The 27,547-nt window shown below is 39.7% G+C and overlaps 2 protein-coding genes across 2 annotated transcripts; both read right to left on the bottom strand.

Annotated features, from left to right (window-relative positions):
* Positions 1 to 13,011: 13,011 nt before the first annotated feature.
* LOC137285076 (evolutionarily conserved signaling intermediate in Toll pathway, mitochondrial-like) lies at positions 13,012 to 26,986 on the bottom strand. The gene is made up of 5 exons (XM_067817282.1): positions 26,926 to 26,986; positions 18,285 to 18,767; positions 16,057 to 16,280; positions 13,611 to 13,830; positions 13,012 to 13,358 (listed from the first exon to the last, which is right to left on the bottom strand). The coding sequence occupies exons 2-5, from the start codon at positions 18,739 to 18,741 to the stop codon at positions 13,093 to 13,095; spliced, it is 1,167 nt and encodes a 388-aa protein (XP_067673383.1). The 5' UTR covers positions 18,742 to 18,767; positions 26,926 to 26,986; the 3' UTR covers positions 13,012 to 13,092.
* On the bottom strand, positions 21,324 to 26,986 carry LOC137285075 (uncharacterized). The gene is made up of 2 exons (XM_067817281.1): positions 26,678 to 26,986; positions 21,324 to 24,838 (listed from the first exon to the last, which is right to left on the bottom strand). Exons 1-2 carry the CDS (start codon positions 26,699 to 26,701, stop codon positions 22,595 to 22,597), a joined length of 2,268 nt encoding a protein of 755 aa, XP_067673382.1. The 5' UTR covers positions 26,702 to 26,986; the 3' UTR covers positions 21,324 to 22,594.
* Positions 26,987 to 27,547: the final 561 nt, after the last annotated feature.

Below are 27,547 nucleotides of genomic sequence, written 5' to 3'. Positions count from 1 at the left end.
ACCATAATTTATATAAAATCCCATTATGTGTAACATGCCGTGTACTTACACGGTTTAATCTATTATTATATATTAACTGAGAGCTCTATACCCAAGCCCGACCCTAGCCATAGTCTGCAACACCTGTCCTGGATTTGCTTTTGAGACGACCCCTACTGTCTGTTTCTTTTTCAAGTGATAGTGAGACTCCATGGTATCTATATCCTTAATAATTTCAACATGAAAGTTTTTACTTCAGCTCACGTTTATAATGCCGCTAAGTCTAATTTCAAAATGAGCATTAAAAAAAAGTGTCCTTTGCTTTAAAGAGGACATTAAAAAGTGTCCTAATGTGTAACCAAAAACATTTCTGATATTTGTTATATTAAGAGATTTCCCATAGTGTTGAGGACCCACATCTGGTGCTCCTTGTGAAGGAAGCTTGTTATTACGGTTTTTGACCTCAGTTGAGGTTATTGCATGTTTCTACGTAAGCCACCTTCTAGGGTATTACTTCCGCGAACCTCTTATCAGACAGCACCCATCAGCTTATCACGATATAAACCTCGTGAAGGGGGCGTTGTTCGTTAGGTAAGTGGCGACCTCGATCTCTCTCTCTCTCTCCCTCTAACCAAAAGCATTTCTGATATTTGTTATATTTAGAGATTTCCCATAGTGTTGAGGACCCACATCTGGTGCTCATTATGAAGCAAACCTTCCCCCCCCCCCCCCCCCTCTCTCTCTCTCTCTCTCTCTCTCTCTCTCTCTCTCTCTCTCTCTCTCTCTCTCTCTCTGTGGACCTACACAGTGAGTTGAAATTCATTCCACGCAGTCTAGCCCCAGTTCCCTCACGTATGGAGTTCCACAAGGTTCTGTCCCGGGGCCAGTATTGTTTACTTTACATGTAAAACCCATCCTCAAATGCCATCTCTTCCAATGACTGTGAAAAATTATGCAGATGAGCCGAAATGTCAAAAAGTGGTCTTCCTCGGGATTTCGTTGCCTGTCAAACATGACATCCACTCATGCACTGACGATGCTTTGGAATGGGTGATCAGTTACAAGCTGAAACTGAACACTAACAAAACAGACCTTATGCCATTTGGTGCACTCTCCAGTCAAAACGTTGATTTTACTGAGTCGTGTTTCCTGTTTACTGGGTCCCGTCCTATTGCGCAGTTTAGTGCCATAATCAGTCCAGAAGTTTAGACTAATTCACTTAGCTGGATACATAAATATTAATCAGCGTGATTTGATACGTCTAAGCACTTGTAATTGCAACACCACGTTCCTTCCAATCCGTGGTTATCAGTCGTACACTGAGTAAACGCAAAGACAACCCACATAACAGGTGTGACCAGTGAGCCAGAATCCTTTTATGACCTCATCAAACAGGGGTAGTCATTGATATCTTAAGTTTAAGAAAATACAGAAATACAGCGATATTTCAGTTTAAAATAAAAGTTCATTTGTAAATATAATTTTCTTATAAAACATTGGAATTTAGTGCAACGATACTTATTCGTGGTGTCTATTTTCGCTCTTACACGAGAAAATTCGCATGTGCTGAAAGGTAGGTCATTGTCTGAATAGGTTCATTAGACTCTTGTTTCAGTTTGACCATTGGTAACGTACATTTCACATTACAATCACCATGATAAAAGCATCCATTGTGAACATCTTAAGTTAACATCAACTTAGACATGAAGCTAGAACATTCTCACAAGTAGTCATGTAGATAACCTTTATGAACTTTACTATGCTTAGTCATTCAAACCTACCTCGGGTTCATTGACGATTTTAGGTCTTTCAGTGTTGAAAATCAAATGGTGTGTCCTGCAGTCAGTGTAACCAAGGTCAAGCAGACGACAGGAAGCACATGGTCAGCTTGTGTAAAGCTGTATACGTGGTAGATATTAGTTTCATATTCGTTAGTAACGTACATTTCAGTAACGTTTCTTTCCAACTATGTGTTTATATGAAACATTATGCTTATTTCAGCTTAGAACGATGAGCAACTCACATCAGCTCATGGTCTTATATTCATAGATATCCCTTTGTATAGTCAACCATTCTCTGGAAAGACCTCTAGAAACAAATGGAGGTAACGTACATTTCATACTTACAATTACGTCTTGATGAATGCATATAGACACGGCACCAAAGGCACCAAATGCACCAAATGCACCAAAGGTTTTATTATTGCTTTAATGAGCATTTCATTCTTTTGAAAAAATATTATACTTCAGTTGAAACAAAACATACACTTTCATATCTTCAATGATAGTCTATATTGATGAGACAAAGTATCAGTAACGCACATTTCCATGAAACATGGGACATTCATAGAGTGATCCATTCCTCGGCATGAAACATAGGACATTCATAGAGGGATCCATTCCTCGGCATGAAACATGGGACATTCATAGAGTGATCCATTCCTCGGCATGAAACATGGGACATTCATAGAGTGATCCATTCCTCGGCATGAAACATAGGACATTCATAGAGTGATCCATTCCTCGGCATGAAACATGGGACATTCATAGAGTGATCCATTCCTCGGCATGAAACAATTGTGTTGAGGAATACGGAAATATATTCACCAGAATTCATGAAGCATTAAGTTGCTCTGTCGTTTCCTATGCCCATTTAATCTACATGGTGGTTGTTTTTGAAACATGATGACCTTAAGCATATTGTCTTTTGGACAGTAACGTACATGTCATTTCTGCCTATATCAGGCATTATTTGAGCTGGAAGTACTTTCTTCAAAAAGGTGTAACTTACCCAAATAATTGTACTTGTGGCACACTTCAGTATGCATAAATATTTATGGTGATCACGCCTTTAAATGCTTCTGAATAATGGCCTGGACATGCTTTGGACCTCCTTATTGGGTTTCAAGGCATTACTGAAACAAGCTTTCCCTTAATGTGTACTTTTCTGTTCATTTTTTAATGTGAGAGAAATGTGCAGAGTCCATTTGGAGATTAGCGCTATACAAATGCTATCCGTTATCATCAATTATTACAAGATGGTAGTCGTGTTGGATCCTCTGATTTGTCCGCAGATGTTTGTCCTTTGCGGCGTTATTTATGTAATGTGTTGTCAGCAATGTGTTACTGAACCCATTTGTTAGACCCAGTATCTCCTGGTCTCCATCACATGCTTAGCTCTGAAACAATCATCTGAAGGAAATCACCAACTAAAGGTATATCATTATTGCCTGAAAACATCCAAAATAAATTCTTTTGATATCTGTGTGTCTAAATTAGATATGATGAATAAGATGAGCTGCTTACTTCATCGTATGTCGTGGCACCATGATCGTAAAACGAGGTTTTCCCTACTACAGATTGACCGGAGGCCGGGAAGGCGTCATCATGGATAAACGCAGGGGTAAACAACAAAGGACGAGAGTCGCGCTGACATATGCTGAACTAGATGTTGAGAGTCTCGAGTTACGAGGCGTGCGCAATTCACTAGAGTCTGGTGGGATTGAATACCGAGACTGCATGTCCGATACCGTGTACGGAAAACAGGAGGCTTCCCAGTTTGTAGAAATGATGTCTCAGTCTGAATGGGTACTGATTTACTTCACAGTCAACTTCCTCCAGTGTCCGGACAAGCATCATCAGGTCAGCATGGCAGTTGGTCAAGCAGAAAAGAAGCAACAGAAGAACATAATTGTCCTCATTCCCGACTATCTGATAGCGCTGCTCCCGCAAGTTCTCGAATCCTTCCCAAGGGTTATTTTGAAACGCATGGGGTGGGAAAAAGACATGCTGAACTTACTACAACATAAGGCTCCACCTCTAAATGACAGCATTTGTGACAACAGAAACCATATCAACATATCTAGTTTAAATCAACCCACGACAATGTCCGAACCGGAAAGACCTGGATCTGTTTCAGATGAAGAGAAATCCACATTCTTTCCTAAACTCTCCTTGAAAACAATTTTCAGTCGCATTAGAAGAAAGAGATTAGGAGAATACAGACAGAGTGAAAATGTGCAACACGACGGCTTGGTTAGAGAAATTGCGAAGGCGAAAAAGAAGAACCTGTTTTGGAATGTGTTCGATCGAGTCGTGACACCTCATCGTCCTACCTGTGTGTGTTACATACAGTTCGTCTGCTCCATGGAAGTCCTAATTCTTCTGTTGGCAAACGTGTTTCTTTTTATGAGAAACAGTGACGAAACATCTCTTCTTTATATTGAAACGCTTATATTTTTCATGCTCTTTCTTACATTCCCTATACTGAATATTGGTTTGTTTCACTCGTGTTCGCATGTTATGTCAAAAGTGAAAAGACTTGCGTTTTCTAGGATGATTGTTCTATACCAGGTGATTGGGGTTGTGTTTTCTGCAATGACGTATATAGGCTTCACTGTCTTTTGCGATGGTGGCTCTATGACACCCTCATTCAAAACAGCTTGGGAGATTTATGGTGGCAATAGGGTACCCCATAGTCGTGAAGATATTCGATTATTGCACTTGTCTGCAGGAAGAAAATTCTCTATAACAACGTGGTGCTTCGTTCTGTGTTTGTATCTCCCAAGTTGTAGAAATGCTACCCGTCGTGTGGTGCTAGTTCTTGCACTGTTATTTTACTCACTGCTTGCATGGCGTGACCTACGTTTAACGACAACCGTTCTTTGTTTTTATCCCACATCCGCCATATTTTATGCCTCAGTGCATTACGTGGCGATGCTGGTAGTGGCATGTTTCAAGGATGAAGCAGAACCTGTTTGTGTTAACCGCTGTTTTCATTGGCGACCATCAGCTTTACAATCTGGATTTAAATCGCTTTTGTTTGTCCTTGCACTGGTTTACCATATATTAATGACTTAGATTAATTCGTAAATTATGCACTTTGCTTGTTGTCGAAAATGTATGTATAGAACGGTCAAGATATTTTAAGATGGAGGTCAAAATCGTGAGATAAAATGGGTTTCGTTCATTGCTCACAGTATATACCTTCTTCATGACTAGGTCGTATTAATTAGTGAAAGGGCAAGGTTTTTCAAATCATGACCATGCAACCATATCAAATAATTTCAAACGCTTTTCTGTTCATGCTGAAATACCATAATTTACTTGAAAGGTCAGACACTCTGATAATATGACAACACAGAATACACGTGTTAATATATGTCAGGCTTGAGGTCGACACTAGCAATGAGCTTCTAAAGTTGCACTGTTACGAGTCAGTGGTTTTCTTTAGGGTTCAGAAGAGGGCAGTGATATGTGATAATGACTACATTGTGACAGGGAGTAAAGACTTGAAACTTCAAGAGCATCCAAAATATTCGGGCTCAGGGAACATAGGCATCAACCCATGTATTGATGTATTAATGTAGTCCATGAGGTAAAGAGGTTTATTGACCATGGTATACTCACACACAGAGGTTTTAAGATGATATAAATAATGGAAATTTCCACATTAAATACAAGAAATAAAATCAGGGTTAGACAGACAAAAAAATTGAGTGACACTTCATTGGTTACCAAAAACTGACATCATTGAGTTTTCGAAAAGTAAAGGGGTTAACAAGAACTCATCTCGCTGTGTTTTTACTCGGGCCTTCCAGAAGGTAACGCAAGTTATTGATAATACCATCAGGCTTTACTATATAACAAAAAGATATTAATTTACCCTTCCTTGTCTGTTTCCTATATGGTTAAAAACTTGCGTTTCTTATGCATGTGAGTATATACACATTTCTCTTCACAACGGCACCCTACTTTTGAAAGATTTTACTAGTTATTGAAAAGTGAAGGTTTTGTATAACATGTCCATACCATGACGACGAATGGTATGGATTTGCAAGTCATTAATATTTACAACACAACGCTTGTGGGCTACGTCATGACCTTCTTCAGGTGAATGACATAATCAGTCATTCAGTTTTGAGGTTTACAGTCGGCTTCTGGCTGGCGCCAGCGTCGCCAACGAGGTAGGTGTGAGCTAGAAAAATCAATAAGTTTAAATCAATAATGCGAGTACATGCAGGCCTGCCTGTTTCACCTGTGCAGGTGCTGCCACATGTACATTTCATCTTGTATACACATCCTCTTGGGTTTGGGTTAGTGTGGCTGCTCCTTTACCACTGGCTTTTAATAAACCTTTTAGAAGGAAGCAGCCAAATCCCCCCCACCCCCCCCACCCCCCAATCCCTTTGATCTCTACATCTCGATCTGTAATAATATCTCTGACTTCCTGTATATGCTATATATTTGGTTCGTAATCATATTATCTCATTCATCTGCTGAAGGGGCAAGACCTAGCCCAGACACGTCCTGTTGTAAATATTAAAGAAACACTGTAAATCCATACCATGTGTTGTCTTATTACCAACCGACTTCTAAATGCCAATCAAACATGATTCTGCCCTTGTCAAATATTGAGACGTGCATGTTGTACTAAACATATTGAAGTATCATCATTAACTTGAAAAGTAAGATATATGGGACAATAACAATGGACGCCATGCCGCTGCGTGTGTTTGTACAGATGCTCTTTTGTACTACCATTTTGATTCCTTCATGACTATGATTTGTACTGCGGTGGGGTAGACTAAATGTACAATGTGTGAAGCCCCTTTCTGGTGGTGATATTGGTTACTAAAAGCGGCATAAAACCATACTCTCTCGCTCGCTCATTATATTTTTGTGTGTTGGCTTGGAAGTTTATATGATTTTAGAATACAATCGCTACGTATGTTACAGTTCTTCATTGTTTGTTGTTTCCACACTGAATTCTTCATGGGCAGAGAAAGATTTCGGCTTAACGTTTTGATTCAACTTGGAATTCGATCGTCACAATAACTGGACTCACTTGAGTCATCGACTCGTCCTCAGTGTTGTGACTTAAGGTTTTAACCAATTGGATATCACCACACTATCACTCCTTCACTTGACGGCTTTGTACATTGTCATCCCAACCTGCAAACACTGTAGTGAGACTTAGCATGAATCCCTTGCTTGACATGATATGAAGTGAGGCACTAGATATTTTAAGAAACACCGCCATAAACCTCTTTCACTTCACCTTACCAAGCGACCTCTGACTCCACCAATATCTAGCGGCATATTCACTTCACTGCCAGTGAGTTTGTAATCAAAGCACACTTTACAAATATACAGACGTTGGCGAATATCCTTGACACCCCATGCTAAGTTCAACTTAAAGAAAGTGTTAGATGTATTATTAATTGCTGAAAAATGTATTTTGAAACGAATTTCCTATGGAGAAATGTAAATGTCAGCTACACATCGAAAGGAAATCATTGAGAATCTTCTCATTTCTTACATAATTCACTTAGAGACTTTTCACCTTCAATGCAAGCCAGAGACTGAAATGTACTTTGAGTTAAAAACTTATTACTAGATCTTGTTCCATGTTTTGACGGTGCATAGACCTAAAGGCCACACATTCCTTTTCTGTTGAATTGTATTTCGAAAAGTGTAATTTCGAATCGAAAATGGCTCACTGTTTAAATACATTAAACAGGACAAAATTGCGCTTGTTTTCATATATCTGGGAACGCTATTTTAACACAATCACAATGCTTTGTTTCACAATACCTATATTTTGAGCAATCTGCCATAAGAGCATGTTAAGAAACACGTGTATTTGTGGCTAAAGTGAGTGAGTGAGTGAGTGAGTGAGTTTAATTTACGCCGCACTCAGCAATATTCCAGCTATATGGCGGCGGTCTGTAAATAATCGAGTCTGGACCAGACGATCCAGTGATCAACAACAAGAACATCGATCTGCGCAAGTGGGAACCGATGACATGTGTCAACCAAGTCAGTGAACCTGACTACCCGATCCCGTTAGTCGTCTCTTACGACAAGCATAGTCGCCTTTTATGGCAATCGTGGATTGCTGAAGACCTATTCTACCCCGGGACCTTCATGGGTCTGTGGCTAAAGAACTTTAATGTGGCGCTCCTTACATTTCACTGATCAGAGCATCCAGTTTGACCCAAATGCTTAAGGTGGTAAATATAATAACGTACTGGCGGAAATGGGGAAAAAGAAAGCCTTGTTGTTTTCACATGTATGTCTACAACCTATAAAGCTGATATGTGTACGTGTGTTCAAATACGTTCTCCCTAACTTCAGTCTTGGTGGTAGGGAGATAGGAAATGTAAGAAAGTACTTATCTGAGGAGAGATTAGTGCTAAAACGACTTATTCGGAACAGACCATAGCTTTATGGAAATTAGTGTGCGATAACATTCAGTGCCCATTTGGATATTAGACTTAGCGGCATTATTAATGATCGCCGACCTAAAAACATAATAACTTTAATACTGAATCTATTAGGGATGCAGCTACCATGGAGTCTCACTATCATTATAAAAAGAAACAGATAGGAGAAGTCTCCAAAGCCAAACCAGGACTTGTGTCGTAGACGGGTCGGGCTAGGGGATAGAGATATCAGCTTAGATAGGGATAGATATATTTTTCTAAGGTAAGATAATCCTTTAGGGGAAGTAAACGGCATATCATAACAATCTGCAAATAAAATCCAGTCCTGTCGATTTTCGGGTATTCATGCCGCCTGTACACGTGTACAGCAAGCAAAACGTATGGGAACACCCCGTAAGATGTTAATCAATAGACAGAATATTTCACACACGAAAAAACATGACCCTTTGTGCCTGTAGGCAGCACATACAGTTCATTCCATGTGAGTCGTCAAATGCCTGAGTGACCAAACTGACATCTACCAGATTCTACGAGTAAACACACTTTTCTGGACATCCTATTACGCATCCCACGGAACGCCCAGATATGTAAGTTATTTCTACATATGATATTTGCAATTGTTTGAATTTTAAGAATACAGAGAAACCGCAAAAAACCAACCAAACAAACAAACAAAAGAAAAAAACAACAAACGACAAGAACAAAAAACAACAATAACAAAAAACCAAACAAACAAACAAACAAAAAAGAACAACAACAACAAAAAACAAAAAAACAAAAAAACAAAACAAAGGAAACAAAAAGAAAACAGCAAAAAAATAAGAATCTTTCCTATTTCCGACAGAACAATAGAGGTACTGATATTACGCAAATAAGATTTTTAAAAGTATTATTATGTTTCAGGGGCAATGGACTCGTTGAAAACAATGACGTGGATTTACCTTTGTCATGAAGACTCACAAGAGATCTATGCTGCAAGGGTGAAAAGACTTCTGCATCTTCCAGATATAAGATGCTTTGACGGTAGCACCGATATACTGGGTAATGAACAGGAACTCTCTGTCATTGATGAACAAATGACCAATGCGAAATGGATTGTGATAATTTTGTCCTCAGATTCCTCTAAGTCGGAGATGTTTACTTATGTGAAAGGCATGGCAGTAGATAATGCTTTGAACATTTGTCTCAAAAACATTATTGTCCTATGTTCTGTGGATGAGGTAAAACTAATGCCTGATGAACTGAGGATGTTCCCGTGCATTATTCTGGAAAATACAGGATGGGAGGAGGAACTACTTCACATCATAGTCAATACAAAACCTGCAAGCATCATGACTGAGAGCTCGTGCAGAAACAAGCACCATGTCAACTTAACCAATGAAATGAATAAAGCAGGATTTCCAAACGTATCTGAACCCGAATGCAAACTGTCTGGTAATGACAGTGGACAACCAGTAATACCCCATTCCCAGGTGCACAAGGTAACAGCAAGGGCCAAATGGAGGACACTGCCGGACCCGGGACATTCCTCGGTTCCACAAGCAGTCATGACATATCCAAAGGTTCAGAGACTTGTTCGTCAAGCACAGAAAAGAAACAACTTTTACACATACCATGCAACATATTTTGGGAATCACAAGCTCTGCACCTGTTATTTTTATAAAGTATGTACAGTTCCAAATATCATAATCTGTGTGGCCTGGCTTTTGTCTCTGATACGAATATTAAGATCAAAAGAAAGGAACTTGTTTCTTGGTAATGTTGAAGTTGGCTTGTCATTCTGTGCTCTCATACTGGTAAACGCTGGAACTCTGATCTTGTTCAGGAACTGCTCCCAAGTCCTCTCCTGCATGAAAAGCATCAGGTGTTATAAGTCACTGTGTTGGAGTCAACTTTTCAGTTTGCTCGTGATGGGTTGGAAACATTATTCAACATGGTGTATACTTGATAAATACAGAGAATATTTCAAGGTGGAATTCGAACCTGGTTTGAGTATACTCGTATGTTATATCATCAAACCTTTCGAATCTATGGCATTGCTTACGTTTGTCGTAGTTTTTGACAAAAATCAATCCCAAAATACATGGGTAGAGAGGTCAAGCTACATAACACGGTATATTGTCCATCTGATATTAATCCTTGAAATGTTTTTCATAAAAATGTTAGCAATTGTATTTGAATGGATTCTCTTTCACAAAGACACAGATACTCCTCCACTATCATCAGTTGATTCACGTTTACTTTTGGCTGTCTCAGTTGTACTTCATGTTCGTCAAATATATATCGTTTATAAATTTCGAAAGGTTAAAACCAATACTTTGCCATCATTCATGGCAAAATGTCATAAGGCTCACAGGTCTTACATTAATCTTTTAGCCCTACTCTGTTTCACCTTAGTTCCTTGCCACATGTACTTCAAATTTCGTGAACTAGGCAGGTGGATTGAGGGAAACAGCACATCAACATTCACCAATAATACAAACATAAATGAGAGGCCAGAGAACAATGTCATCACAGTCTTACGGTTCCTTTTCTCGATTACAGAACGTAACATGACCTAATGTTTACTTATTCATGATACATAAAATCAGACCCTAGCAAAAACTGTAAATGGTGAACTAGAAAATGTAATGAGCATGCGAGAAATGGATCGCTTTATTTCTCCGAAAGAGAATTAAGCTCTTTCTCACAATTTCAACAGTGTTAAGAAATTGAGAGTTCCATCCACGTCATTTCTACTATAATTGGTTTGTTAGAAACTATGGAAAACATTCTTCGGCTCAACCACTGTTGAGGTAGGACTTTGGACAAAGCTGGTTTGCTTGTGTGTATGTTTTGTTTCTAGAAAAATCAGTAAGTAGCTATGAGTCGGGGGGAAACGTTCATTCCGGAAGTGATGTATGCATTGTTTTGAAGAGAGATGTCTATCAGGCTACTATGATCCAGATAAAGTGGATTACAGCTGCATTTTATTGAAGAGTAATGCGTGGCGTTACACGACTCCCAACGAGAACTTGCCACTGACCAAACTGTTGAAACTGTGGAAGTCAGTAACAAGTGTGACCTCCAAGTGTGGTCGTGATGGCAACACAACGTCTACTCATCGATAGGACATGTCGAGATTCTAAGATGAAGTCGTTGCCACTGGTCAAAATGTCCTGCCCAAGTACTGCATAGAAGTTCAGTCGGTAGTCGGATATCACTCATGGACAGTCGATTCTTGACGTTCTGTGCAGTAAGTAATGTGTAAACTGATTTGTAAGTCATCTTGATGCGACGTCACTGGCTGTATCTGTAATGGTGCCTGTACATGCAGCTCATAGTATAATCCATGACGGCCACAGTAATTGTTCATCCCTCAACTCAAGTGTCTGAAGAATAGATGTCTGAAGAATGAGAGGACATTTCGATATTAAACGTACGATATTGATGCTTTCCTGTTTAGTAATGTTGTGTCTTTGCATTCCAACACTATAGCGGTATGACTTAAGCCAAAACAAAAGTGAATTGATCCACCATAATGGGGGTGTCGAGCTTTCAATTTAGTCGAGTATTTGGAGTTGATTCACCAAAGACTAATTGAAGCTGTGCACAGTCTGATATCAATGATTGTTTGCTTCGTACCGTACAATATTACATAGTTTTCAACTTTAATATATCAATACATACTACTACGTGCACCGTACCCCTATTATTCTGCCCTACTGGGATACTTGTTATGCTAATACCTGCCATCAAATTTGCAAGAAATGTCAACATAGTGTTCAGGTCAAGGGCTAAAATTTGGAGATTTTCAATATCTCAACCATGTATTGTAATTTAAATATATCAAAAAGAAGTGACTCTAAATTATGTCTAAATCTTAAAAGACAGTAGAACCCCTTAAATCATGAAAAAATAACACGCTAGTATTACATTGTTTAATCTGTCAGAAACGTGTACCCGGGTCCAACTCATTACCCACTTGGCCTCGTATTGGGACGTGTTCGTGCCCTAATGTAAATGATTTTCCTGCTGGTACACTGCAGTGAGTGAATGAGTGAGCGGGTGGGTGAGTGAGCAAGCAAGCATGGCTTTTCATCGCTTTCAGCAGTATTCAAGCAATACCACAGCGGGGGGCACTAGAAATGGGCTTCACAAACTGAACCCTTATTCGAACCCTGAACCCTGATTCGAACCTGGGTCTTCAGAGTGATGAGTGAACACTTTAACCACCAGGCTACCCTACCTGCCTGAAGAGAGGAGGATGCAGGATGTAAGACAAGATGAGCAACATAAGGTAAAACAGGGCTGTGCACAATTTTCTGGTCTTTACAATATATATATTCAGCTGTTATTGTACCAACCCATGTTTTGAGCTCGCTATAACACAAAGTTTGAATGCTACAAAGAAACCAAGCTACTTTAGTATGAAATGAAGAACTGTCATTACCAGCTGATCATAAACCGTTCACTATATGAGGTCTCTGCAAGGCTTGATGTTGGTATATAAAGCCTCAGCTGCTGATACAAGCGTCTTCTTGGAGTAATGAAAAGATGTATTTCTGTGATATGCTTGAATGATTAACTTGCTTCTTTGGAGGGGATACACACATTCAGCCAAGTTACGAGTCCACGTTACGTCAGTATTTAATGCTTGAGGAATGTTCTCATTTTGAACTCCCATGGACTCATTGAACAACAAGCAATGTCACCAAGGTGAGATAACCCCCGCCACAAATTATCAAATCAAACTTAAAAAGTAATGAAATTGAAGGTCGTAACTTAAGATGACGTTCAATGTCAACAAAAACGTGACAAGTGAATGTATGTGATATAATACATTTATTACACGTTTGGTTCAATCCACACACTGGCAGTAGCTTCCTCTGTGACTATACACTACATCACTTGGTCTGAGACAGGTCTGTCCTCATCTCCTGCACCGGCTGCAGATCAGTATCAGGAGTCCTCAGTTTAAACACAACAGGGATGTGCTCCAACATGGGGTTTGTCCTCTGCAGGTACCTCACCCATGTGACCAGTGAGTCCTTGCTGGCCGAGCCTGTGATGCACATGGCCATGACGGTGCCGTCCTCTTGCTGGTGCATGCTCCACTCTGGCAGTAGATCCCCTCTCTCCTCGCTGTCATACCCCTGCCAGTTGAACAGGTCTACAAGAAAGATGGAGAGACTGGTAACTATATGTCTTTTAGTGAGTGTATTGCATATATATTTTTCTTCAGGGTCCATGGGCTGATGTACCCTCGAGGTTTGTTTATAAATAATCTTTAATAAGCTTTTATCAATAATCAATAATCATGCAATATGGTTACACCAGAAATAGGCTTCACACATTGTATCATCTACCCTCAGCCACAACTTGCACCCTCGCACCATCAGCAAGTGTGAGATTCAGAACCTACCCTCTTCCTCCTTCTTCTCCTCCTTGACCACCCTCCCCAAGGCGGGGTCAGCTCTCAGGATGAAGTAGGTCAGTGACTGTCCCCTCAACCATACCTTGTACCCCCCCTCCACAAACAAGGGGATGTCATGTGGATGCTCGTTGATGTGCAGTTGCTGGGTGGGGCTCTGGGCGGAGACGACAAATGTATCCTCAAGGGGTTCTGTTTCCACTTCAATGGTCTGCACCAACACAAATTCAAAACAGTAACAACATTAACAGTTATGTAGTCAGTGAGTTGAATTTTATGCTGCTTTTAGCAATATTCCAGCAACATTATGGTGGGGAACACCAGAACTGGGCTTCACACACTGTACCCATGTAGTGAATTGAACCCGTGTATTTGGGGAGACGAGCAAAAGCTTTAACCACTAGCATACCCCACTGCCCCTAAAAAATATTAGTGTGTAGTCCACTAGACAAACAGACAAACCACAAGAAAAACATCCCAAGAGTCTAAATCAGGAATTATTAATGAATTGAACCTTATAAGTTATGGTTGTTTTCAACATAATACATGTTACTAGGAAGCTAATTTCTCACTATGATGAAGTGGCCTGAAATGGAACAGTTGAAGTCACAGTTTACAACTGCTATTGTCAACATCAACAGGTTTTTTGTCACGTGGACATACGAGGGGTCTCCCCTTGTGAAAACTTGTTGACAAATGTTGTAAGAGAGGCTGTAACTCAGTTTGATCTGATATGAACAGCAACGTTCAAACTACATGACAGCGGTCTGTAAATAATCATATCTGGACCAGACAGTCTAGTGAGCACAGCCTGAATTACTATGCAATTGGGATACAATGACATGTATCAATGATCAATGAAGGGAAGAAGAGGCAAATTTGATAAACTTGATGGGGTGTGTTCCAACTTGAGCAATGTTCCTGCAATCTTTAAAAGTATAAATGAAGGGTATTGAAATTTGGAGTAATCATCCTAGACGTTTACTGCCAGTGGCAAATACATGACTAGCAATAGAGGCATCTATCCCAGACCTATCTAAAACTTGGGAACCTTACAGCACTTTGAGTTGAATCACACATAATACATATCACACCTAATACATTCAGCTTTTTAATCGACATTATTTAGTGTTCCGAAAATATTTTAAGTTTCATAACAATGATCAACGTCATATATAGCAATGCAGTAATGTATCAAACTCTCATGTGTAGAAATTTTGGTTGTCTCAAATTTAACGTTTGGTTGCTATGCAATTTCTTCTCGGTTCTCTTCATTGTTGGTAGTGTTGAGCCCAAAACACCTTCAGTATTTAAGAACCATTCACATTTTATAACTAGGGGATGATGATGATTTTAAGGGGCCACCTACTTTTTCTATGGGGGTTGGGGAGTCATTGATTTTGTACAACATGCAGGAGGAGGTAACTTATTTTGTGAATTTATACTTCTACATAAAATCATCATCACTGGCCTTACTAAATTTCTATGAATGGCCCCTTAGTAAAGTATTTACACCGATCCCTTCCACTTCAATACAACAGTATTTGACTGAAGTAGGCATTGAATGTTGTACCTCCAGTTGTCCTCTTGTTTTCTTGCTTGTTACCAGGGCAATATTCTTGTTGTATGATAGTAGTGGACATACAACCACAATTTGATCAACTGTCTGCACAACTTCTCCATCAGTTTCCAAGACAGCATTCAGACAGCCCAATGCCAACGTTGAGCCAACGTCTGAATGCCATCTGGGACAGTCTTACCACAAGATTGAGTAAGTTGAGTTTTACGTCACATTTTATGTACCAATATCACTGGTACATGGCGGCAGTCTGTAAATCTAGTCAGGATCAGACAGCCCAATGCCAACGTTGAGCCAACGTCTGAATGCCATCTGGGACAGTCTTACCACAAGATTGAGTAAGTTGAGTTTTACGTCACATTTTATGTACCAATATCACTGGTACATGGCGGCAGTCTGTAAATCTAGTCAGGATCAGACAACCCAATGCCAACGTTGAGCCAACGTCTGAATGCCATCTGGGACAGTCTTACCACAAGATTGAGTAAGTTGAGTTTTACGTCACATTTTATGTACCAATATCACTGGTACATGGCGGCAGTCTGTAAATCTAGTCAGGATCAGACAACCCAGTGATCAACAGCATGAGCAACGATCTACACAACTGGGAAATGATGACATGTGACAACCAAGTCAGCGAGCTTGACTACCCGATCTCATTAGCTGCCTCTTGCGACAAGCAAAAGGCTACTGAAGACAAATTCTACCACAGATTTTCACTGGTCCTTACCACAAGAAAGGTTACTGTAGACCTATATCCCTTCCCCACACAGGAGTTAGCTAAGGAAATGCAGAGGTTAGTCATCTCACTTCTATTTACTTGACGCCTGACATTGCTGACATTTGTAGAGACTCTACCTTCCACATGTCAATGACATTCTCCTTGTCGATGGCCATCCGCTTCAAGGCTAGTGCTGCCAACAGACATGGATCCTCGGGGAGCTCCCTTGGTACTGGGTAGGGATTTGCATGTTTGAACTTTGGCAGCCAATACATCATACGACGATATTTCCTGAAGGCGTGGGCATCGGGACCAAATATCTTCTTCAGGATGCTGCCAAACTCATGGTCAGGAATCACACCTACAAAACATACATATACTCCTAACATTGGATGGTAATCATGGGGGAGATTAAGGTTAATCTGCTGTTCTGAAATTGTCAAATTTTCTCCATTTCTGTTCCCTTTCTGTCAGTTTTATTAGCGCTAAATTGGAGAATTGAAACATTGCCATGCTGGATCTTCTTGTCAGATATGCATGATTTTTTGAGCTTCAATCTCACACTTCCCTTCAGTCCCCAAAATTGCTTCCACACAACACATCCACACAATCACTTCCACACATCACATTCACACAACCACTTACACATGACACATCCCCACAACCACTTCCACGCAACACATCCCCTCAATCTCTACCACATGAGACATCCACTTCCACATAACATATCCTCACAAATACTACCACATAACACATCCCCACAATCACTACCACATAACACATCCCCACAATCACTACCACATAACACATCCCCACAATCACTACCACATAACATATCCCCACAATCACTACCACATAACATATTCCCACAATTACTACCACATAGCATATCCCCACAATCACCACCACATAACATAACCCCACAATCACCACAATCACTACCACATAACATATCCACACAATCACTAGCACATAGCATATTCCCACAATTACTACCACATAACATATCCCCACTATCACCACCACATAACATATCCCCTCAATCATCACCACATAACATATCCCAACATTCACTACCACATAACATATCCCCACAATCACCACCACGTAACATATCTACACAATTACCACCACATAACATATCTACACAATTACCACAACATAACATATCCCCACAATCACCACCACATAACATATCCCCACAATCACTACCACATAACATATCCCCACAATCACTACCACATAACACATCCCCACAATCACTACCACATAACATATCCCCACAATCACCACAATCACTACCACATAACATATCCACACAATCACTACCACATAACACATCCCCACAATCACTACTACATAACATATCCCCACAATCACCACAATCACTACCACATAACATATCCACACAATCACTACCACATAACATATCCCCACAATCACCACAATCACTACCACATAACATATCCCCACAATCACTACCACATAACATATCCCCACAATCACCACAATCACTACCACATAACATATCCCCACAATCACTACCACATAACATAACCCCACAATCACCACAATCACTACCACATAACATATCCACACAATCACTAGCACATAGCATATTCCCACAATTACTACCACATAACATATCCCCACTATCACCACCACATAACATATCCCCTCAATCATCACCACATAACATATCCCAACATTCACTACCACATAACATATCCCCACAATCACTACCACATAACATATCCCCACAATCACCACCACGTAACATATCTACACAATTACCACCACATAACATATCTACACAATTACCACAACATAACATATCCTCACAATCACCACCACATAACACATCCCCACAATCACTACCACATAACATATCCCCACAATCACTACCACATAACACATCCCCACAATCACTACCACATAACATATCCCCACAATCACCACAATCACTACCACATAACATATCCACACAATCACTACCACATAACACATCCCCACAATCACTACCACATAACATATCCCCACAATCACCACAATCACTACCACATAACACATCCACACAATCACTACCACATAGCATATCTCTACAATCACTACCACATAACATATCCCCACAATCACCACCACATAACATATCCCCACAATCACTACCACATAACACATCCACACAATCACCACCACATAACATATCTACACAATCACCACCACATAACATATCCCCACAATCACTTCCATATAACTTATCCCACAACCACTTCCACACCACACATCCCCAGCTTCAATCATCTGTATGACCATGTTACACAGTTACGCCATGCTCCTGTAACTCCTCCACATCACCCTTTATTACCATTATCTTCCATCTGTTCCATGAGGTCTATAGCACACTGCTGCTGACGAGGGTAGTGCATCAACTCAACCTGCCAGGAACTCTTCGGGATCATTTTTTCAGGGGGAAATATCTCCAGCAACTTTTTGTATGTAGCAAGATCATTCGCCACTTTGAAATCCTTCATCCTCCTCAAGGCTGAGTACAGAAACTCAACATGCCCCCTTCTGTACACACTCTCCTTAGCTATATACATATCCACAGCTATCTCAAACGACATCTTGTTGGCTTCCCTCAGTCGAGCCACTTCATCAAAATGTTCTGCTGCCTTGCTCTGAAGCTGCTGCTCAGTCTTGTAAGTCTGGATGTCTCTAGCTAGTGAGTTGGAGGATGTGTGAAGTGACCGGCATTGGACATGCTGCTGCTGGACAATCAGCTTCTGCAGCATCCATCTTGCACTTCGCGTCAAGGTCGCCATATTGGAAGAGAGTCTTCACATTGTACCTGGTGTACAGTGAGATGTGTATAGATCAGTTTAGAATAATAGGGAAAGACATTTGACTGACTGACTGAGTTTGGTTTTAACAATATTCCAGCAACATCATGGCAAGCAACACCAGAAATGATGGGATCAATATTGTTCAAACATATGAAATATAATTAAGGATAATCAATAAAATTTCAGTTGTATCACAGAGCAGGGTCGGAGTCATCCACGATAATCTCCAGAGTATATGTTCCAAAAAATCACCACCATACTCTGGATGAATCTGAAGCTTGGCCCGATGATATTATTATCCTCTGATTTCCCCTCAAATCTGTGAACACACTTTTACAGCAGCGCCCGCTATCTTTGTTGACACCGGCAATCTCAATTGTAAGTGCAGCTTAGGTGATTGGCTACTGTCAGAATGCGGAGCCAGCAAAAGGAGGTAATAAATTTATGGGGCCCTGGAAAATGAATCCAGGGTGTAGTGGAGACTTATCAGAACACATATTCTAGAGATTATTGAGGAGTTGTTGGGGAAAGCTAGAAGAGAACCCCAAATTTCATGGATGTGAGACGGATAATCACAAGGCAGGCAAATCTAGAAATTCACCTAATGAAGTGAGATTATTATTATTATTATTATTATTATTATTATAAGTGTTCTTGCATAGCGCACAAATCAAACTGCAAGGCAATTTCTCTAGGCGCTATGTATTTTCCCTCGATCACCGGATGTCAATCTCAACAGCACATCGTATTTCAATCTCAACTCCCTGGGGAGTATACAACTCTTGCTGCCACTAGGCGTACCGAGTTTATTGTGGCTCTCTCATCCTAACAAGGTACCCATTTGACAGCTGGGTGGACTGGGACACATAGTCACAGCACTTTGTCCAAGTTTACTGCACGTTGATCTTTGAATAGCCTGCAGTCTAACAAGACACCAAATGCTTTGCAAGTATTTAGGTCTTTGTAATTATTTTTAGGTTTTTAGAGGGCAAAATTCGATAAAACAAGAGAATAAAATTGATCTGGCCTATACCATGAAATAACAGGCCTGGAGGTGAACAACACTGATGGCCTATTATCTGTTCAGACTCAGGTGTTTGATTGCAAATAAAGAAGTCAGGTGCAAATCAGAATAGTGAGTCGATATTGTCAGCAATATTCCAGGTTTATCAATAACAATAGTCTCGGCCAGACAAACCAGGGCCCCTATTCTTGAAAGGATCCTAGCCCTAGGATATCCTAACTTTGATCCTAGGGTCTAGGATAGGTGTCCTACCTTATTCTAACTTAGGACAAATACTAGGATAGGTTCCGACTTGTCCTAAGTCCATCTCAGTGGAAATCAACATGGTGTGGCACTTGTTTGTTCACCAATTTTGACGTGAAAACTTAATTACAGCTGAATTTACAACAGCACACAGTTTTTATGAGTAAAGAAGATTTTTTGAGTTTATATCATCAATTTATCAGTAGTGAATAGTAGTAGCAATACACATATTCTTTAGATCTACAAACAATATGTATTTTTCTTCGTGCCTATTCTATCCCTTTCTATTCACATTACTCTTTTCTGTCGCATTCCTATGAAATGTCAATGTCAAGGCCAGTTTGATAAGGGAAGTAACTTCTGTTTATCTTCTAAGTGAATTTTCACTTTGTGAGATGACGGATAATGAACGTTCAAGTCATGATAATCATTAAGAGAATCAAATGAAAATATTTCTTGCACGTCTTAATTCTCTTTTTGGCAGACTTTCAAAATGACGATAAATGTTATGCCCTAGTTTAATAAATGAATTTGATATGATGAAAATATTGAATATGTTAACATGTAACAATGTTTAGATCTGATAAAATAGTTAAGATCTATTCGAGCACAAGTTCACTGTATTTTTCTGGATACAATGTATCAATTTTGATTATAAATATAATTAATTACAATTTCTTCTAGATCAAGTAAGTCCACCAAAAACTGAATTTTACCACTTTCCAACCTTTTACTTCTATTTCTAGTCTCACCATTTGTCTTGTAAATGAGATTGTAGCTACATATGTGTTTTTCATGCAATGAATTATAGATAATATTTATTTACTGAAGAGCTCGCTATCCTAGCCAGGATCTGTTACTCAACGTAGGACAAGGATAAGATCGTTTCGAGAATGGGTCTTATCTTAACAGTAGGATGTCATAACTCCTGTCCTAACTAGTTAGGATCTGTCTTAGCTGGGACACTTTCGAGAATAGGCACCCAGGGACTTATAACAGCAGTACAATCCCTGCCTCCAGGATACAGTGATAGATGCTTAGCCATGTGACACTGAAGACAAAACGTAACAAATCTGATACTCCTCAGCCTGGAGTCTTAAGATACTGGACTGAACCATAGTGTAGTGGTTCGAGTGTCCGCCTGTAGACGGAAAGTCACAGGTTCGATCCATGGCCATATCATACCAAAAGATATTAAAATATGGTACTTGTTGACTGGATTGTGGGGATATGTTGTTCCCTGGAATCACGTCATACATGTTTGAAAAAGAGCAATCACATAATAAACAAGTCATTACTCATCAAAATTGTTTATTCATGATTACTGTCCTCATAATTCACGTCAAACCTTTCAGACACTAAAGACAATAATGGCACCAAAGCACTAACCATGACAAAAAACGTCTTGAACAAATGAGGAATCTATCAACATTAATAATATTTGCATTCACATGTTCGTGTCTATTTATGTTCTTTCTCTGTTTCACATCACTGTGTAACAATAGACTGATACAGAGTAACAGTGTTGTCACTCTCTGAACAAATGATGATGATCCTCACTATCATTGTCAGTATGATACCAGAAAGAAATCAAGGATCAGGGGGCATTTCAAAACAAACAGCCATGTCTGGCTATTAAGTGGACCCCTTATTTGGAAAAATTTACACTGCTTAAATACTTAAAATGTTCTTGTCTTTCTTGATCATGTTCTCTCTGTTTCATCATGTTTGTAAACATATTAAAAGTATTAACCTGGAAGAGCAATCTCATAAGAATCCTGCTACAAATTACAATTTTTAAGTTTCTGATGAAGTTCATCATTTGCCCAAAGAAGGTCCCATCTTGTGAATTAAATCTTTATATCAAGTGATTGGAATAAATGACCCATTTAGTTGTAGATATGGTACATAAGCTGTGTTTTCTACACCTTGGAGAGTACAGGTAATTGTTTAGGACTGCTAACAAAGTGCCTTTGACTGACCACTCAGAACAAACTGTGACACAGTTCAGAAACGGGAATTTTCAGTCAATTGCTACTGGCCTGGTGCTGAATTAGTAAATAAAGGAATCAGGGAAGATATAGTCACATTATAAACCAAAGGAAGATGAGTGTTTGGTAATGGCATATTATGATAATAAATTCTGATTCTTTGTTATAAAGAGATGTGGTAGTATTAGAAAGCTTAAATCTGATTGAACCAAAGCATCTTTCAGTTAGATTAATGTTTGCTCAGGGTTCATCTGATGTGACCTTGAAATGGATCCTGAGATCCTGACACTATTGCATGCCAAACCATGACAGATGCTACTCATTATCAGCCATTACTACAACAGATGACAACAAAACCTGTTATCGTCCTCAGGAAGATGAAAGATTCAAACCCAGAATACCATGAATCATGACATATTTTGATTTAAACATCTGATGGCAAGTAGCCAATCATTAACACCATCACAAACAATACAACAGGTTCCACATGGCACTATTCAAGTGTCCTTGGGCACTGCAAAACAGCAATACTTGCCAACTCCTGACTTTTTAATGTATACAATAGGTGATCGAGTTAAACCAAATCAGGCTCAGTCTTCACGCTATCAGTCATAGCTTCCTGTTTTTCTTCCATCTGAAACTTAATATTTAGAACTGTCTGCCTGGTTGTGTCCTCGGCAGTTATGACTATGTTCTCAGTAGGAGCATCAGTGTCCAATAAGTCCTCACTTGGGTTGTTTTTATTTACTATGTCCTCAGTTGGGACTTCCTTACTAAATACACCATCTACATATTGCTCAGAGAGAATCTCCTCTCGAGCGGTGCTCTCATTGAACACTTCCTCGCTTGCTGTGCTCTCTGTGAGGACTACGTCTCCTCCATCCAGGACTTGATCATAAAGTGTCTGACTCACTTCAATAACTGTCACCATTATATCCTGACCATCCACATTCACTAAAGCTTTCTGTGTGTCCACCAGCTGTCCTCCTGGATCAATCAATCCTTCCGCTGCTATGTTCAAATGGGCATCATGTTTTGCCTTAGGTCTTATAAGCATGTATTCATGTTTCCCGGAGCTGCCTGTTGGCGTTACAAGAACTCCACTGTTTTCTGTGTCTAACTTAATCACTTCTGATGTCAGCCCTGGGTCAGCTTCAGGATCCCCACCAACAGTTATTTCTCTCTTATTCATGACTGACTCTGGTGTCTGACTTGCAACAGCAACTTCACCACTCTGGATGCAAACCTCCTCAACAATATCCCCAACTTCTGCTGCTGGAACATCACTAATTCCTGTCTTTGAATCTTTTTCTTCATAGTGTTGGACAAGAACTGTCTGCCTGTCAGCTACTTCACTGTGTCCTGAGGCTGCCACCAAAGCCATTTCAAGATCATTCTCTTGATTACTGCTACACGTCCCATAACTGTGATCACGATCAGCAGCTCTGGAGATGTGCCCTGAAACATCTTCGTCCACCTCTGAATCAACTTCAAAGTCACTTGACTCTTCTTCGAACAAGCTGTCTTCATCTTCTTCATCATAGTCCTCCCTAGACACCTTTGCCCTCTTAGACTGTTTAGGTTCCTTCTTAATTTCTCTAGCACGCTTCCTCTTTCTTCTCCTAAGAGAGCCTTCTTGATGCCTTGCGGCTGGCAGGTGATGAAGAATCTTTGGTTTGTAGGGATAGATCCCTGCCTCATGATAAGACGCAATGATTGCAGGAGTAGTGAAAACTTTCTCATAGGCCTTGCTGGCAATTCTACAGATATTGAACCGGTCAACTGTCTTATCCTGGTGCTTCAAAAGATAGGAGGAACATTCCTTATGGAAACATATGTCCATGGGATTGAAGTTGGCAAGATTGTGAGGATCAACAGTGTATGTACAATGGGGTGGGATGACAAACAGGATGATCCTATGCTCCAGAGCCCATCGGATTACTGGGAAGAGGATGCGAGATCTATGGCCATCATAGAGGAGGAGAACATGAGTATTTTCATCCTCTTCATCTGCTTCAAGGTTCTTCAGGAAGTGGTCCTTGAGGTAATGTTGCATGATTCGACTGTTGGGGGCCCCTGACTCAGACATTACTGCCCCAAGTCCATCTGGTCCCCCTTTAGTTAGTTTAGCATTGGGTTTCTTTCCCTTGAAGATAAAGAAAGGAGGGAGCTTTAGTCCCAAGGCATTAAAACAGCTGAGTATAGTAGCTTCAGGTTGATGAGGCTCATCTGCATAGGTTAATGTAAGGGCAGTTTCTGATAGATTATATATCAAATGTGGTCTGTCCTTCAGATTGTTTTTGTCAAGAATGGACTCCAGCTCTTCATAATACTTCTTTTGTACATTTACAGGTGGGAAAGGACATTTTGCACGAAAGTGATACTCCATGTACGTGATCTTCTTCTTCTGTCTGTCAACAAACTTCTTTATCCAACCACGACTCATTGGTCCTTCAGAAATGTCCCTCTTGCCATAGTAATGTCCATAATCTGCAGCTCCATCAGCAATGTCAATCTGACGGTAACGGTAGCCCACTGCCTTCAGCCTCAACATGTGTTTCACGAAGGACCTTTCATCTTCTTTTGGCATGAACGGGGGTGGTCCTGAGTGAACAGTATTGACCTTTATCCTTCCCTGAACTCGGTCTCGGAGGGTGGATGCTGGAACACCATTCTTAATGGCGGCCGAGCGGATGGACATTTTATTTTCCATGACATCCTTGAAGGCATTCTCCACATCCTGAAGATCATAGTTTCTGTACTTGGAAGTTCTACTCTCTGCCTTTGCTGGTGACCCAGATGTTTTCTTTGCTTTGGGCTGAAAATAGAGGAATGCTTTATGACTGATATATGGAATCATTTCACAGAGGGAGTCTATTGTAATTTTCTTCACTTTCATGTTCTAAGATATACTTTACATGCTCTAACCAACCAGACTAATTTTTCTTCTTGTAATTTGGGAATGTTTTACCCTAAATTGCAAAAAGTTAACAACAATGATTATCATGCATAATGAAAGTTTGGAATAACTATAAACTTAAGTAAGATGGAAGAAACAGTGCTTATAAATTCAGTTAAATTATATTTGAGAGAGCATACAAAGGAAATTTTATACGACTCACTTACATCTATAAGTCTGACATAAACTTGTAAAGTGTAAAGAGGCGAACATAGGTCAATATTAGAAATTCCCTGTGAACAAATTAAAAATAGGATAAAGACTCTTTCAAATTAACAATTTCTTTATCTTTCTCACTTCTTAAAGTTGACAACTTGTATTTAAGACAAGACTGCATGCATATTTTTAAACCAATGACTATCCTTTTGTTACAGGGTAATGGGTGGGGCCACTTATCCTGATATGAACTGTGTTGTTGTGCATGTTTGTAGGACAGGTATGCCCATCGATCACAGATTAGCATTAAAATGCACATTGATATGGCCAGTTGCATTTCCAAAAACCATAGTCATATCCTAAAGCATGCCTAATCTGAAACATTCAAATCAAGCAATTACCTTCTTAGACATTAGATGATTAGTCAAGGACTAGTGAAAATCTAGAAGGATCAGTTGTGTCTTCCTTAGCCATTTTGTATTATCTATGTGTCCGAAAATTAAGTGTTATATCATTTGCAGTAGAGTACGTTTGCAACATTTCTACTCAGAGGATCCAAAGATTGGTAATAATCTACCCTAACACTCACACAACTGACCAAAACACAAGGAGACACAACAGATTAGAGAAGCAATACTACAGAAATATTCTTGAGATATATCTATTGTAATCACTTATCATGTTTATTGGGTGGTGAACAGATTTTGTAATCCAAGTTAACTGAGGACTAGTCGGTGACTACACGTGCAGAGAAAGAACTACTGCCAACAACCACAGATCATGTCTACAACATGTACAAGATATAAAAAAAAATCAAAGTAAAATGGGAAAATGCTTTTGGAATGTTGTCGAGTAATGGCATGTATCCATCCATCCATCTTGCAAGCCACTATAGAATATACATGTTTGCCAACCTAACCTAATCCTAGCCCCAACCCTAACCCAACACAAACCCTAATCCTGACTTTAATCCTTTGATTACCCTGACCCTTTGATTATCAGAGGAAAATAAAATACTGGTAGAATAAGGTAAACATGGTGGTAAAATAGCAACATAATTAAGTGGGGAACGTATTCTATATTAGTGATATACCTGGGGAGATTTTCTCCAAATTAATATTTATAAACATGTTCAAGTCTGAAAAGAGGTCCGCCTGTACCCACTCCTTTGACACAGTAAATCTGCTCCTTCGCCTGTGTAAATGTAACATTTCGAAACTGATATATGTTCATTGATTGTTTTTCACACCTGTTCTATTTGAATTTTTAGTTTATTGAATGTATATTTACCGTGAGGTATGCATGTCAGTTTGTAATTTTGGTTTTCGACTGGGGTGGGGGTATTCTTACCTCATTTTTTAAAAAGCATTTGAAAATACAGATCTCCGAAACACATGATACTTCGGTGGGGTGGTGACAAATATTGCTGTCATGCATGTGCGCGAAAACAGTGACCTCGTTATTTACAGATTTCGCCTACACTTCCGCGACATTGTCAAGCTAGTAAGGCACATCGTGGAGCCATTGGCTATTGAGACTTACCTGATTCACCTTCTTCCTCGCCATAAGATGAGAGTTTCACTTTGTTAAATTAGTACAAAATGTATTCGCCATATTCTCATCTCGCGTGACCGGTGTGCACGAAAACTATGACCCGTGGAAAAATGGAATACGACACAGAAATGCAAAAATATGCGTTTGTTTCTTACTGTACGATCTCATACGTACAAGTGATTAATAAAACATTATTACATGTTGTGATTTTAACTTTAAAATGATTCCACACAAACCTTTATCACATAAATGAAAGACGCATATACGTCTTTGCATAAATGTTTTCTCAAAGTCAGTCGAGGGGAGGCAACTCAACATAAAATTTCTCCCTTGTCCTGCCACTAGTGAGTGCTCACAGGAAAGTGTCGAATGTCGAAAATGTGATACACAGGCCAACCCAAACTTATAAACATTTAGATATCAAATCTCAAAAAAGATCTTAGAGTATTTTCCAGGAACATACTTTGATGAAGGATGAATAAGTAAATGTCCGCATGCATCTATTTGATGTCTTTTCGCAAAACATATAATAACAAATCCATGACTAACAAGGTTAACAGGTGTAATTATAGAACCTGTTCGCCACAAGGTTTAGGGGCAGGTTAGTGGCAAACATGGATGGCGAAAGAGGGAAATAGGCTGCTTCGAATAAACTGACCACACAGCTTGACCAGAATATATCATCGATTTTGCAGGATATATGGGAAGTCACAATACATATTCCAGTTGTATGTTACTCCTTCATCATTAACGACGGCGACGACGATGATGGCGGTGATGAAGATGGTGATGAAGATGGTGATGCTGCTGCTGCTGCTACTGCTACTGCTACTGCTGCTGCTGCTGATGATGGTGACG

The sequence above is a fragment of the Haliotis asinina genome, chromosome 5 (genome assembly GCF_037392515.1).
Source record: "Haliotis asinina isolate JCU_RB_2024 chromosome 5, JCU_Hal_asi_v2, whole genome shotgun sequence".
NCBI classification, from domain to species: Eukaryota; Metazoa; Mollusca; class Gastropoda; order Lepetellida; family Haliotidae; genus Haliotis; species Haliotis asinina.
This window is presented reverse-complemented; position numbering and strand designations above follow the sequence as displayed.

What these genes read in the sequence shown, in the direction of transcription:
- LOC137285076 (XM_067817282.1), bottom strand. Translation starts at nt 18,741, where the DNA reads ATGGCGACCTTGACGCGAAGTGCAAGATGGATGCTGCAGAAGCTGATT. An exon ending in GGAACAGATGGAAGATAATG is followed by an intron (nt 16,281 to 18,284) that starts GTAATAAAGGGT and finishes TATGTTTTGTAG; the next exon opens with GTGTGATTCCTGACCATGAG. An exon ending in ATGTCATTGACATGTGGAAG is followed by an intron (nt 13,831 to 16,056) that starts GTAGAGTCTCTA and finishes GTGTTGGTGCAG; the next exon opens with ACCATTGAAGTGGAAACAGA.
- LOC137285075 (XM_067817281.1), bottom strand. Translation starts at nt 26,701, where the DNA reads ATGGCGAGGAAGAAGGTGAATCAG. An exon ending in CGAGGAAGAAGGTGAATCAG is followed by an intron (nt 24,839 to 26,677) that starts GTAAGTCTCAAT and finishes CTCTATTTTCAG; the next exon opens with CCCAAAGCAAAGAAAACATC.